Source organism: Crocuta crocuta, unplaced genomic scaffold, assembly GCF_008692635.1.
Source record: "Crocuta crocuta isolate KB4526 unplaced genomic scaffold, BGI_CrCroc_1.0 scaffold334, whole genome shotgun sequence".
Taxonomy (NCBI): Eukaryota; Metazoa; Chordata; class Mammalia; order Carnivora; family Hyaenidae; genus Crocuta; species Crocuta crocuta.
The window spans coordinates 830,287-844,920 of record NW_027533260.1 but is presented as its reverse complement, the minus strand read 5'-3'; the positions used below and the strand labels follow the sequence as shown (position 1 = coordinate 844,920).

The following is a 14,634-nucleotide window of genomic DNA, read 5'->3' as shown; positions in this document are numbered from 1 at the left end:
AGTCGATGGGAGCCCATCAACTGGAGGCCTAGGAGATCAGTTAGGGGGGTTTCTGAGCCTCTTCTTAGGTCTCTGTGTTACAGAGTCTGGTCTGGATCTCGCAGTGGAAGAACCAGGCGGCACTCGGAGATCTTGGAAGGCAGGAGGTTTATTTTACACTGGTGGGCTCAGAGATCATTTTCCAGAGGGTTGAGCCCAGAGCATCAACAGAGGGAACAGTTTATAGCCTGTCACTTTGCCTTCCTGATTAATGCACGCGACAAGCAGGGTGGGAAGAAGAACCGGGAAGGAGAAGTCTTTGATCAGGGACAGGTGTTTTCTTAATCTGTCCTGTCGGCCATCTTACAACAGATTTTCCCTGTCATTCCCCACTTTGATGCCCCTTTAAATAGACCTAGTCTGTATTAGAGGGCATCATCTTTATTATGGACTGGTTCTTTCCCTTAGTTCCCTGACTTTGCTTGTGACCATTCCTGACAGATTTACAAAGTCTCCGAAGAAGATGCAGGTGCCCTTTCTCTCGGCAGAGAAGAGGTCAAGTGCCCGTCTGTTCTGGATGGCATTTCCTGCCAGGGAACTTATTTGGCTCTGCAGGGACCCCAGGGAGTCAGCCACTTGTTGGTCCCACAGAAGAGCCTATGCCGCCTATGCCAGTCCCTGTCCCCGTGGCTATTCCCACCCCAAGGAGTACGGGGAGCAACACTGCTCGTTTAGCCTGAACCTTGAGGCTGAAGGTGAATCTAAGCACAGTCTCTTCTTGAAGTGGGAGGCACATACATCAGTGCAACACTTCCCCAGAATGGCATTAGCAACCTTACTGGCAGGCAACCCAACAGATCGAAAGAGGTTACGCCACATTTAAGCTTTTAAACTCCGCAGACTCTTCCACTGAAGGTGCCTTGTTTTACAAATGGGGCCCAGATTAGAAGCAATCAATACCAACAGAACATCCTGTCACCATAAGAGGAAGGTGAGTGCAATCAGGAACCTCTCGCTGTTTCCCCAGCTTTCTGGGGTAACCTCTGCCAACCCGATGGCAAAGAGTAAGGACAAGTCTATCTTATCAAAACAGCAATTCCTCCAGCTTCTGCTGTGCACAGACCAGCCAGCTTCTGGGGTGTGGCTGGAGCAGGGCTGAAAATCCTAAGAACTAGGACTCTCTGAAAGGGCACTTTGAGCAGGTTTGTTGGACTTGGGTCAGTCTTCCAAGTTTGGGGCTCCTCAAGATTGGCCCTCTTGACTCTGGAGTGGTGAACCCAGGGAATGATATCGGCGACCTTGAGGGCAGTAGGGGTGGTCAGAATAACGGTATGAGGCCCAGTCCACTGTGCTTTGAGAGGCCCTTCTAATCTTTGACCGAGATGTAGTCCCCTGGTGAGAAAGGGTGTACAGGGGATCCAAAAGAGATTGGGGCCCTCTCGGTGGTATATCGTTGTAACTTATCCAGGGTGGCCCCTAACGCTTACAGTTGCTCTCTCATTCCCTCATCCCCTGTTTGGTGAGGGTTCCCTGGGAGGTTCCCTAGACATGGAGGGGGAGTTCAAAGGGGGAGAAACCTTGAGTTCCTGGTGTGCAACGGACATGCAGGGGGGCCATGGGCAACAGGTCTGGCCATGGGAGGTCTGATTCCTGACACAACTTGGCTGAGGTTCCCTTGAGGGTGCGATTCATCTGCTCTACTTTCCCTGAGCTTTGAGGCGGGTAAGCAGTCTGCCAGGAACACAGGCCCGTTAATGCTGTGGGTGGTGGCTGGTAAGCCGAAGCGGGGGCCAGTTTCTTCTTTGAATTCCCGGTGGGGGCCGCGGCACAGGTAAGGGAGGGAGCTCCATCTGCCTCCTCATTAGCTGCCATCTCGGCTGCTTTGTCTGCCGGACGATTCCTCGTGCTGTAGGGCTGTCTCCCTTCTGTGTCCTTTGCAGTGAACTGTAACTTCTTTTGTGAGCCAGACGGCCTTGAGGAGCTTCAGTGTGTCCTCATTGTAGATAGCCTCATGTAAGTGTAGCAGAGGCGTCCCGGGAGTCGTGGACACTCTTGTCCTTGCTAAAGGTGAGGGCCCGGGTTGAGGCACGTCACTGCATACCTGCCTTTTGAACGCCCTCTGTGATAAACTGCCACTGTCACTGTACCAGGTGAGGTCTGGGCTCTTTCGGACCTGGTCATGCAGGTCTGGTGGCTGGGACTACTTCATCAGTCACCTCAGAGCAGTCATGATCCAGTTTCCCTTCCTCAGTAGGTAGGAAAGTTGCAGAGTTCAGTGTCCGCACTGTTGTAAGAGTGACCCATAGATTTTCGCAGAGAAGCCCCTGGTACTGTGCTAGCTGAGAGTTGGAGACGCCTTGTCTCTGCCTCCTCAATGAGCAGAACTGTGGCTGCTAGTGCCCCAAGGCACAGGGGCCAGCCTGCTGCCACCGCGTCCAGCCTCTTCGACAGGTGTGCTACTGGCCGTTGTCAAGGCCAGCGGAACCCCGAGGGCGACCTTTTCTGTCTCGTGCACAAAGAAATTAAAAGGCTTTTCTATATTCGGCAGGCCAAGAGCTGGTGCCTGCCCCAAGGTGATCTTTATCTCTACGAAGGTGGCTTCGGCCTCCTCTGTCCAGAGAGGGGGTTCTCCATCTGGGCCGAGTACTCTCTTTCCCTGGGTGAGGAGGAAGCCCGAGCATCGGACTTGCTGTTGGCACCCGATGCCCTGAGTCCGACGGGCTGGAGGACGGCCCTTGTGCCCTCCGTACAGCTCTCACGGGTATTGCTGGCCGGGAGGAGGCCATCCACATACCGGAGAAGGGTGCTGTTTGTGGCCTCCCTTAGAAAGCCAGCAAGGTCTCTGGCCAGTGCCTCCCCAAGAGGGCAGGTGATGTTTTTTTTTAATTTCCTGTATCTGGTTCGGTCCATTCAAAGGCAAACAAGGGTTGGCTCTGGGGGGCCAAGCAGAGGCCCCCAGAAGAAGGCATCCTTTAAGTCTAGGCAGGTGAACCCAGCTGGCTGAGCCTAGGATCTGGCTGAGGAGGGTGTATGGTTTCTGGACCACAGGGTCAAGGCTTGAACTGGTCAGCTCCTCCTGGCTTTTTAACTGGCAAGAGTGGGATATTCCAGGGTGATTGGCATTAAGCCAGAATGTCTGGCTTTTTTTTTTTTTTTTTTTTTTAACTTTCCCCTGGAGGCCTGCCCTTGCCTCTTGTGGGAGGCGATGCTGCTGCTGTCTCTGCGGTTGAGCCCCTGGGATTAATTCTACAATGACGGAGGCCCCATTGTGGGCAAGTCCAGAGGTTGTCCACGGCCCACAAACAGGAGGGCAGTTCTGAATTCAGGTGGGCTGCTGGGTTGGGCCTGGGCGCAGAATAGCCTCCATCTGGATCCAGTTGAGGACTGGTGTGTCCCATTGGCCTGAAGGTTCCTTGGGCCCCCAGCTGTGAGTATATCCCAGCCAAGGGGAGGGGTAGGGCACTCAGGTAGGTAGAGGAACTCCTGCCGTACCATGTGGCCCCCGAGTCCACATAAAAGTCATAGTTGGGTCCCCCTACTTTTATTTTGTCCGTGGGCTCATGGGGCCCAGGAAGAAGTGAGCCTGGTTCCCCTCAATCTGAGTCTCTCCCTTCTAGGCTTATGAGTCTTTCTTGCAGGGTTCTTTTGCATATCGGCTGGGTTTCCGGGACTTTGCTGGGTGGGACATTTATTCTTTTAATGTCCTTTCTCCTTGCAGTAGGCTCATTGACCCCTAGCTAAGGAGGTTCTGGGCCTCCCCCCTTTTGCTGCTGGACCTTCCCCCTCCTTTTGTCAAGGTTCTCTTGTGCCTCGGGGTCAAGTGGGGTGTAAGCCTTGCATAGCCTCTCGTGATCATCCCCGGGGGATTCCCCTTGCTGCTGGGCATATTCGTGGGTCTACATATTAGCCCCTGCTTGGATCCCCCTCCCTTTGCCCCCCAGAAGAGCTTCTTGATACTGGCGGCTGTGGACTGACATCTGGAGAGCACCTGCCCCTAGCCAAGGGCACAGTCTGGCCACTGCTATGGGGAAGAGAGGATCTGCCGAGTCCGGAGGTGCTGGGGAGACCAAACGTGGCAGAGTATCGGGAACCAGGGGGTTCATCTCGGGGGCAAGATTGGTACTTTCTCCGGATCACTGGCGAGAATTTGTGGAGGTCGGGACTTCTGTTGAGCTTCTGTGGAGCATTTTGTCGAGGCGACTAAGACCCTAGCCTGTCTATGTTGTTGCAGGTAAATTGCACCCAAGGGGGAAGGGTTTCGGTAATCTCTAACCAGGAGTGATACAGGAACTGATCAGGGTAGTCTGGGAATCTGGCAACAACATGCCGGACGTGGCGGAAGGTGGGGACACATAAGGTTCACCCTAAAGGGCCATCCTACACCAAAAGTAGGCTGTTCTGATTCACATGATTCCAGAGTCTCCCGGAAACCGCTTCTCTGCACAGTCCCAACCCCATAATGATCCCGTGAGGCGATGTCGCAAAGACAGACAAGGGGGTGTGGGTGCCCCCTCTAATGAAGAGACCAGTCAGATGCCCGTCTGGCCATGTCCCGAAGGAACTTAGGTGATGCTTAGCCATAGCGGTCTCAGCTTTGTGACTTATGATCGGAAACTATTCCGATGCTGCCGTAGACTGTATGCCATTCATCACAGAATTGCAGACGGGCCCACTCAGACTAGGTAGGCTTCTGGGACCTTAAGGGTTGTCCACCTGTGGAGCCACAGACTCGAACCCGGCAGGCAAGCCAGACCAAGTCACACATTCACACTCACCCCCCCACCCCCCAGAGATTATTACATTCCCTCCCACAGAATTCCTACAGATGAGACCACTGAGGCCTTGGGAGTGATCAGCTCCCCCTCCACCACTAAGGACCGGACAGACTTAGGGCCCAGGCCTTAACTGGTTTCCGACGTTGGTTCCAGGTCCTCACTTGCCAAGTCTCCTCGCGTCCGGCAGGAATGGCAGAGTGGGACCAGAGCGGGCCAGCCCGAGGCAGCTGAGCTGGAGACTGCCGACATTCAGGCAAGGCACACCTCCTTTGCGATTCCTCTTTCCGTCACTGCCTCCCTGTTTTCCCAAAACAGTGGCAACAACGGGCCAGCGCTGTTGGGTTTCCCAGTCAGGAAACCAAAAGGGTCTGGATCACCCGGAGCAAGAACCAAGCAGCACTCAGAATCTGGGAAGGCAGGAGGTTTATTTTACACTGGTGGGCTCAGAGGAGATCATTCTCCAGAGGGCTGAGCCCAGAGCATCAGCAGAGGGAATAATTTATCGCCTGTTACTTGCATTCCTCATTACTGCACACGACAAGCAGGGTGGGAAGAAGAACCTGGAAGGTGGAGTCTTTGATCAAGGACAGGTATTTTCTTATCAGTCCTGTCGGCCATCTTACAACAGATTTTTCCCTATCACTTGTGGTCGTGATAAGGGTCAGTAATCGGCAGTTGAACAGATGGACGACCATCTCCTATAGGGATGCATTAGTTGGAGCCCGTGTTGGTGATAATTCGGGGTCCTGTGGAACTCACACTCCCCAGGAGACATTTATTGGCAGGCAGTGGTGCCTGGCTGTGTCTGTGTAGTGTCGTGGAGGCATTTCGAGACCTTCTGGCCCCCCTGTGGTTCACTCCTTGGGGACTTCTGGAGGTCCTTGCTGTTGATGACTGCATTTGGGTGTGGTGTTGGGAGGCAATTCATTATGTACTGTCAAGATATGGTAGGCGATTGGAGGTCCTGATGCATGTCTGCAGGTTTTTGGGGTGAAGGTGGGGGTTAAATGCAATAAACTTATTTATTTATTTTTTTGAGAGGGAGAGAGCAAGCAGGGGAGGGGCAGAGAGAGAATCCCAAGCAGGCTCTGCGCTGTCAGTGTGGAGCTGGATGCAGGGCTTGAACTCACAAGCATTGAGATCATGACCTGAGCCGAAACCAAGAGTTGGACACTTAACCTCCTGAGCCACCCAGGCATCCCTTAAGGACAGTAAATTTAAGTTTTATCTTTGTTAGAAAAAGTCTAGGGTGTTATGGATGGGCACGGAAGTGTCCAGAAGCTTGGGTTTGACATACCAGTTGTGGCCATCTCAAAGCCTCAGCTCTCTGAATGCAACAGGAGATGGAGATGGTGTTTATGAAAGCTGACCCTGTAGGGGACCACGTGGGATAGAGGCAGCTCTGCATGTGTGTGCAGTTTGGAAGGAGGCAGAGGAAGGGGCCACGGGGTGTTAAGAGTCTGACTTTGGCTTAGGTCATGATGTCATGGTTCATGGGTTTGAGGCCCACGTCGGCCTCTGTGGTGACAACTCAGAGGCTGGACCCTGCTTTGGATTCTGTTTCTCCATCTCTCTCTGCCCCCTCCCCACTCACACACTGCCCCCCCCCAAATAAATAAACATTAAATAAACATTAAAGAAATAATAAGAAAAAAAAATGGGGGCCAGAGGAAGGACTGGTTCTCTTCTGAGTGACCACAAGGCAAATTATGTAGCAGCAATCAGCTTCACTTTCCTCATCCACAAAATAGGTATAATCATGATCGTGATGTTTAGTTGAGAGGGTTATGTGCAATTAAGCCAGGTACCCGATAACTTTACTTGCTGATATTTGTCCAGTGTTTACCACATGCCAGGCAGGTGCTGGAGGCATCATAATCAGCGCATACGAGTTTCCCACGGCCTGTGATGAAAACTTGCATTCCCATTTTGGAAACTACAGTTAAAGTAATGTATTCGTATTTTCACAGCTAAAAGGAGGCAGGGCTACAATTAAACCTTCATCTAATCCAAAATCTTATCATGATTAATAAGTGGCTGGGATCTTCTGAACTTCTATTCCATAGCGATGGAGTTTTGGAGTGGGGAGGGGGGGACAGCCAAGAAAGAATTCTTGAAACAGATGTTTCAAGACGTTTCAACAGATGGAAAAGGTGATTTTATTAAAGCATGGGGACAGGACCTGTGGCCAGAAAGAGGCGCACTCGGGTTGTGAGGAGTGACTGGTTATATACACTATGGAGCTGGGGGAGGGAAAGGCAAAAGGGAGGTTTCCGAAAGGATTCTCATATGCTAGAGAGGACTCGCAGGATACTAGAAGCCTAGCTGTTGTCAAGCTAAAGTTGTTTTTTCTGTAGCAAAGCATTAACATGAAGACGGTGGGGAGTTCCGGGAGGAATGTTTCACTCTGCAGGGTCTCAGTATGTGTCCGTGTGATGCAGGTTATAAGGAGATTCAATCTTATTTACGTTTCCTTCTTGCCCTTGTTCCCCACGTCACTGTGCAGGGGAGGATGATGTTAGGGCTCCAGGAAACGGAGTCTGTGGGTTTCTGGGGGTTAGGCTATTGATAAGATTGCCTTTTTCTTGTCATTTACTAAGACATTTGTAAACTGATGGAGACTTAGGCCCTGCAGGACTGTGATCTCTATCAGTTAACCATTTGTTTTCCCTTTTCCTTTGTTCTTGGGCAGCCAGGAGTGTCTGAGGAGCGTCCCAGGGATCCCACTTGGTGGGGTTGGGGGTTGCAGGATGTTAGCTTGCCTTATGGTCCCTCATCAATAGTGTCTAGCACAGGGGCACCTGGAAGGCTCAGTCAGTTAAGCGTCCGACTCGGTTTCAGCTCAGGACCTGATCCCAGGATCGGGGGATTGAGCCCCACATTGGACTCTGTGCTGACCGCTCAGAGCCTGCTTGGGATTCTCTCTTCCTCTCTTTCTCAAAATAAATAAACAAACACTTAAAAAAATAGTGTCTAGCACAGTGGCCTTCCCCGAAGGACCCTCAAAAATACTTGCATGAAGCAAATGTTAGATGAGTGACCGTGTGGGTGTTCCCTCTCCAGGACTTCCCAGTGTCTCTGTAGAGCCCCTGGGTCAGACCACACCATTGAGGCTGCCGATCTCCTTCGAAGCCCAGCCAGACTCTCCCCCACTGCTCGGACTGAAGTCTCCAGATGCCCACCCAGCTTCGGGCTCCCGGGAAGAGTGGAGTTGCCCACAAGAGAGACCGAGAAGTGAAGCCCAGAGGAGACATGACTGCTGGCCACAATTTGCCCCACAGGTCCCAGGCCCTGAGTTCAGAGGTGCAGGATGGACCACGCGAGGTGAGCAGGAGCCACCCCAGGGACAGCTTCTGGAAACTGAGGGCAGAGACCGAAAGCAGCAGATTCTGGCCTCTGTGTTGCTGAGACCATGTGCCTCCCCCTGCTGTTGTGCAGGGCTGATGTCCCCTCATTCACAGGCCTTCTGTGTTATAGAGGAAACAAACGGGCTGTGGAGGGGAGGGTGGTCCCTGGGGCAGAGGAAGAGGAACAGATAAGGGTGGGAAGCCCCGGCCCCTGGGAGGAAAGTGCTAACTCCTGCTCAGCGGGGAAGATGGTTCACCCACCACTGGGTTTCCACCTGACTTCTCACCTGCTTGGTGGGCGTTGCCTGGCTTCCCTCTGTCTGCATGGTTTACAGGACTAGGAGACTAGAGCAAGAACTGTCTTTCACGGACATGTGTGGTTTTTCCTGTCTTAAAGATGAACGGAAGTGCCAGAGAACAGTGTTTCTGAATTGCCCCCAGATGTTATACTAATATTTGCCATATGGGAACAGGTGCCAGGGCCCAGCTCCAGCCAGTCCAGGGGTCCCTGAAGGATGGATGGTGTTGGCGAGGGAGGGATGAGAGAGGCCCGAGATTCTTTGTGGTCACCAGCCAGGCCTCTCTGCACTGTCTGAGACTCAACTTTATTTTATGATTTAGTTTTTGCAAGACAGCACAGAAGTGGCATTCTGATGATAAATTCTTTTATCAGTAAAGATTCTCCAGAACATTGATATGCAAAAGGTGGGGAACAGCCCAGAGGTGGCACTAGCATAGTAAAGGCAAAAGTTAGTTCTTTGTGAGTAGGGGTCAATAGCCTGTTTATCGATTAATGGGAGGTATTAAGAAAAACAGCCCTTTCAGGAACGCAGTGTGGCTCCCATAACCACAAAAGAAGTTCCTACAGTAAGTTCCTTCACAAAGTGCAATCAGCATATCAAGGCCAGAATGAGTCACTCCTAATACCAATCAACAAGGTGACTTGGAGGTTAGTGCTCAAGCAGAAACAATTGGGTGAGAGTGGATATCCGGCGCCATCTGATGGTAATAAGAGTACGTGCAACTTCCCTTAACCTCACAAGGAGTTCTTTCTCAACCTATGAGTTCAGAAACGGCCCCCAACAAACAAGAAAGGAAGATTCTTTGGGACACTCAGATTTCCTAAATTACAGGTTAGTCTGTGTATTTAAAGGCACTATATGTGCGTTTTAAAACAAATGAGTGGTCCTATTAATAATAGGTGCATTACTGACCTGTGATAAGTTTATAATCAGTTATAGAGAGATGTCCTGTTTTTAAAAAGTATGGTAAATGCGTGGCTTATTACCACTGCGAACCAACATATTGTGAGAAGATTATGTATTTCAGTTATGTTTAAAGTCCTCCCGGAGCGCCCAGGTGGCTCAGTCAGTCCGACTTCGGCTCAGGTCATGATTTCGCAGTTGTGGGTTCGAGCCCCGTGTCGGGCTCTGTGCTGACAGCTAGACCAGAGCCTGGAGCCTGTTTCAGATTCTGTGTCTCCCTCTCTCTCTGACCCTCCCCTGCTCATGCTCTCTCTCTCTCTCTGTCTCTCTCTCTCAGAAATAAAACATTAAAAAAAATTTCTTTTAAATAAATAATGTCCCCTCAACCTGACAGAAACATTTGATAATAGAAAACATTGAAAGAGGAGCGCCTGGGTGGCTCGGTCAGTTAAGTGTCCGACTTCAGCCTCAGGTCATGATCTTACCATTCAGAGTTCCATCCCCGGTTTGGGCTCTGTGCTGACAGTCCAGAGCTTGGAGCCTCTTTCAGATTCTGTGTCTTCCTCTCTCTCTCTCTCTCTGCCCTTCCCTATCTCATGGTGTCTCTCTCTCTCTCTCTCTCTCTCTCTCTCTCTTTCAAAAATACAAACACTAAAATATGTTAAGGAAAAAAAAAACATTGAAAGAAAGGAATGTTAAAACTATTAGAATAAATGCCAAGTAAAAGTCATTAAAAAATTAAAAGATATTGGCTCCAGATATTTAAAAGTCATTCTTTTTTAAAAAATGTTTCTTGGGGTGCCTGGGTGGCTCAGTGAGGTAAGCTCATGTGATTTCAGCTCAGGTTATGATTCGTTGTTTGTGGGTTTGAGCCCCTCATCAGGCTCTGTGCTGATAGCTCGGAGCCTGGAGCCTGCTTCAGATTCTTTCTCTTTCTGCCCCTCCCCTGGTTGCACTCTGTGTCTCTCTCAATACATAAAAATTTTTAAAAAATGTTTATTTTTGAGAGACAGAGCATGAATAGGGAAGGGGTAGAGAGAGGGAGAGAGAGAATCCCAAGCAGGCTCTGTACTGTCTCCACATAGCCTGATGTGAGGCTTGAACTCAAACCATGAGGTCGTGACCTGAGCCGAAATCAAGTCAGCTGCTAAACCAGCCGCTTCACCCACTGAGTCACCCAGGTGCCCCTTCATCTTTTCTTATAAGGACCCCCGGTCATACGGGATCAGAGCCCATTCTCTGACCTCATTTTAACTTGGTTACCTCTTTTATTTATGTTTTGAAAGTTTTATTTTTGAGAGAGAGGGAGAGAGACAGAATGTGAGGAGAGTGGGGGCAGGCAGAGGGAGAGAGGGAGACACAGAATCCAAAACAGGCTCCAGGCTCTGAACCCACGAACCACGAGCTCATGATCTGAGCCAAAGTCAAGACACTCAACCAGCTGAGCAACTCAGGCTTTTAAAGGACTGTGTTTCCAAATATACACTTTGAGGTCCTGGGGCTTACGACACTGACATAAGACTTTTTTTGGGTGGGGGGAGCTTGAAGGGGAGATATAATTAAGCCCATAAACAGTGACAAACAGTACATTGTAGGAAAATGCCTTTCATGTTGCCTTGATGTGGGTTGAACTGTTAAGAGCATGACTGAAAGCATGTTCAAGTGAGTGTTATGATACATGGTACTTCATACTGGCTCATTTCCTTTTAGATGATAAAAATAATTTTGCTGGCTTGCCCTGGTTTTCATTTTGCCATTTCAGTAGATACTCACTCCCGTTGCTAATTCAGATTTTCAGTGGGCTTCTCTGGTCGTGTTAGGATATTTGCCACCGGTATTTACATAGTCTTCTCATCAGGGTCCTCCCTCAGCTTCTGCCAGTACTGTGTTGTTATTCTTCACTTTTAAGGTTGTTAATCTGATCAAAATTCAATAGATGCCATTGTTGCTTTAATGTGTACTTTTGTTTTATTGGTCTTTTTCTTTTAATTGAAATATGGTTGACACGTTAACATTGGTTACGAGTGCACAGCATAGAAATTGACACGTGTATACATTATGCTACTCTCACCCTGCAAGTGTAGCTCTTATCTGCCACCACACAGCCACCACACAGTGTTGTTAACACTGTGTTCCCTACGCTGTGTCTTTCATCCTTGTGACTAATTCGTTCCGTAGCTGGAAGCCTGCACTCCCCAGTCACCGGTTCCGCCCGTCTCCCCCTCCTCCCCTCCGGCAACCACCAGTTTGTCCTGTGTATTTCTGGGTCTGTTTCTGCTTTTTTTGTTGGTTCACTTGTTTTGTTTTTTAGATTCCACATAGAAGTGAAATCACACAGTATTTGTCTCTGACTCGTTCACTTGCACAAGACCCTCCAGGTCTGTACATACTATATACACATACACACATNCTCTCTCTGCCCTTCCCTATCTCATGGTGTCTCTCTCTCTCTCTCTCTCTCTCTCTCTCTCTTTCAAAAATACAAACACTAAAATATGTTAAGGAAAAAAAAAACATTGAAAGAAAGGAATGTTAAAACTATTAGAATAAATGCCAAGTAAAAGTCATTAAAAAATTAAAAGATATTGGCTCCAGATATTTAAAAGTCATTCTTTTTTAAAAAATGTTTCTTGGGGTGCCTGGGTGGCTCAGTGAGGTAAGCTCATGTGATTTCAGCTCAGGTTATGATTCGTTGTTTGTGGGTTTGAGCCCCTCATCAGGCTCTGTGCTGATAGCTCGGAGCCTGGAGCCTGCTTCAGATTCTTTCTCTTTCTGCCCCTCCCCTGTTTGCACTCTGTGTCTCTCTCAATACATAAAAATTTTTAAAAAATGTTTATTTTTGAGAGACAGAGCATGAATAGGGAAGGGGTAGAGAGAGGGAGAGAGAGAATCCCAAGCAGGCTCTGTACTGTCTCCACATAGCCTGATGTGAGGCTTGAACTCAAACCATGAGGTCGTGACCTGAGCCGAAATCAAGTCAGCTGCTAAACCAGCCGCTTCACCCACTGAGTCACCCAGGTGCCCCTTCATCTTTTCTTATAAGGACCCCCGGTCATACGGGATCAGAGCCCATTCTCTGACCTCATTTTAACTTGGTTACCTCTTTTATTTATGTTTTGAAAGTTTTATTTTTGAGAGAGAGGGAGAGAGACAGAATGTGAGGAGAGTGGGGGCAGGCAGAGGGAGAGAGGGAGACACAGAATCCAAAACAGGCTCCAGGCTCTGAACCCACGAACCACGAGCTCATGATCTGAGCCAAAGTCAAGACACTCAACCAGCTGAGCAACTCAGGCTTTTAAAGGACTGTGTTTCCAAATATACACTTTGAGGTCCTGGGGCTTACGACACTGACATGACTTTTTTTGGGTGGGGGGAGCTTGAAGGGGAGACATAATTAAGCCCATAAACAGTGACAAACAGTACATTGTAGGAAAATGCCTTTCATGTTGCCTTGATGTGGGTTGAACTGTTAAGAGCATGACTGAAAGCATGTTCAAGTGAGTGTTATGATACATGGTACTTCATACTGGCTCATTTCCTTTTAGATGATAAAAATAATTTTGCTGGCTTGCCCTGGTTTTCATTTTGCCATTTCAGTAGATACTCACTCCCGTTGCTAATTCAGATTTTCAGTGGGCTTCTCTGGTCGTGTTAGGATATTTGCCACCGGTATTTACATAGTCTTCTCATCAGGGTCCTCCCTCAGCTTCTGCCAGTACTGTGTTGTTATTCTTCACTTTTAAGGTTGTTAATCTGATCAAAATTCAATAGATGCCATTGTTGCTTTAATGTGTACTTTTGTTTTATTGGTCTTTTTCTTTTAATTGAAATATGGTTGACACGTTAACATTGGTTACGAGTGCACAGCATAGAAATTGACACGTGTATACATTATGCTACTCTCACCCTGCAAGTGTAGCTCTTATCTGCCACCACACAGCCACCACACAGTGTTGTTAACACTGTGTTCCCTACGCTGTGTCTTTCATCCTTGTGACTAATTCGTTCCGTAGCTGGAAGCCTGCACTCCCCAGTCACCGGTTCCGCCCGTCTCCCCCTCCTCCCCTCCGGCAACCACCAGTTTGTCCTGTGTATTTCTGGGTCTGTTTCTGCTTTTTTTGTTGGTTCACTTGTTTTGTTTTTTAGATTCCACATAGAAGTGAAATCACACAGTATTTGTCTCTGACTCGTTCACTTGCACAAGACCCTCCAGGTCTGTACATACTATATACACATACACACATACGTGTAACATTTATACGCACACTGTATCTTCTTTATCCGTTCAGCTGTTGTTAGACACTTGGCTTGCTTCCGTGTCCTGGCTGTTGTAAATAATGCCACAGTAAACACAGGTCACGTGACCTCTTTAAAGCCCGTGTCTCCAAATACAGGCACACTTTGGGGTACTGGGGGTTAGGACTTCAACAAGTCCTAACCTTTCCAAATTAGTGTTTCCATTTTCTTTGGGTAAATATCCCTTAGTGGAAATACTAGATTGTGTGGGTTTTTCTGATTTTAAGTTTTAGGGGACCCTTCACGCTGTTTTGCGCGGCAGCTGCCCCCGTTTACGTTCCCACCCACAGTGTGGGAGGGTCCCTTGGTGTCCACGGCCTCGCCAACTTGTTACTATCTTTTCGATACCAGCCATCCTGATAGATGTCAGGTGTTTCTGTTTTGTGAATTATCTTTTTTCTTGCCCTCAGATTTATATTGTATGTTTCTATTTTATATTTATTTGTCTTAGCCTCTGGTTTTCAAATATATTTTATAATACTCATAGCCCATATGCATATATTTCTAAAAACATTCGGGGGGCACTTTTTCCTTTACAAGTGGTTTTGGTTTTGTTTGTACATAGAAAAGATTGTTTTGCTAGGCTTGTGAATAACAACATCAGTCTTTGCAAGCACCGCTCTGTGGCAGATGATGGAAGTCTTGTGACCTGGTGTGAGCTGCCTTGCAGGGAAGGTCTAATCTCTTCCACTTCCTCTCCTCCCAAAAGACCGACTGTTAGTTACATAGACTTAAACAGTGTCCCAGCTTTAAAAAACAAACAGCTGTCAACATTGTCTTTTCTCCTTAGAGGGGATGAATTTTTACCTTTTTATTTATTTTTTATTTTTTTAATGTTTTATTTATTTTTAGGAGAGAGAGAGAGAGAGACAGCGTGAGCAGGGGAAGGTCAGAGAGAGGGAGTCACAGACTGAAACAGGCTCCAGGCTCTGAACTGGCAGTCAGCACAGAGCCCGACGCGGGGCTCGAACCCATGAACCGTGAGATCATGACCCAAGCGGAAGTCGGACGCTTAACCGACTAAGCCACCCA

General features: G+C 48.7%; 1 protein-coding gene across 6 annotated transcripts in view; it reads left to right on the top strand.

The window, feature by feature from the left end:
- The window catches only part of ZNF175 (zinc finger protein 175), a 37,902-nt gene that overhangs the window by 12,865 nt on the left and 10,403 nt on the right, over positions 1 to 14,634 (top strand). For 4 of the 6 annotated variants that reach the window (XM_077747233.1, XM_077747229.1, XM_077747230.1 and 1 more), the window contains one exon: positions 7,818 to 8,078. The exons of 1 other annotated variant lie outside the window; for it this stretch is intronic. In XM_077747233.1, coding sequence (XP_077603359.1) covers positions 7,929 to 8,078 — 150 coding nt within the window. In that variant the 5' untranslated portion in view covers positions 7,818 to 7,928. Of the gene's footprint in view, positions 1 to 949; positions 971 to 7,817; positions 8,079 to 14,634 lie in introns of those variants that run through there. One more of the 6 variants, XM_077747232.1, reaches the window with a different exon arrangement.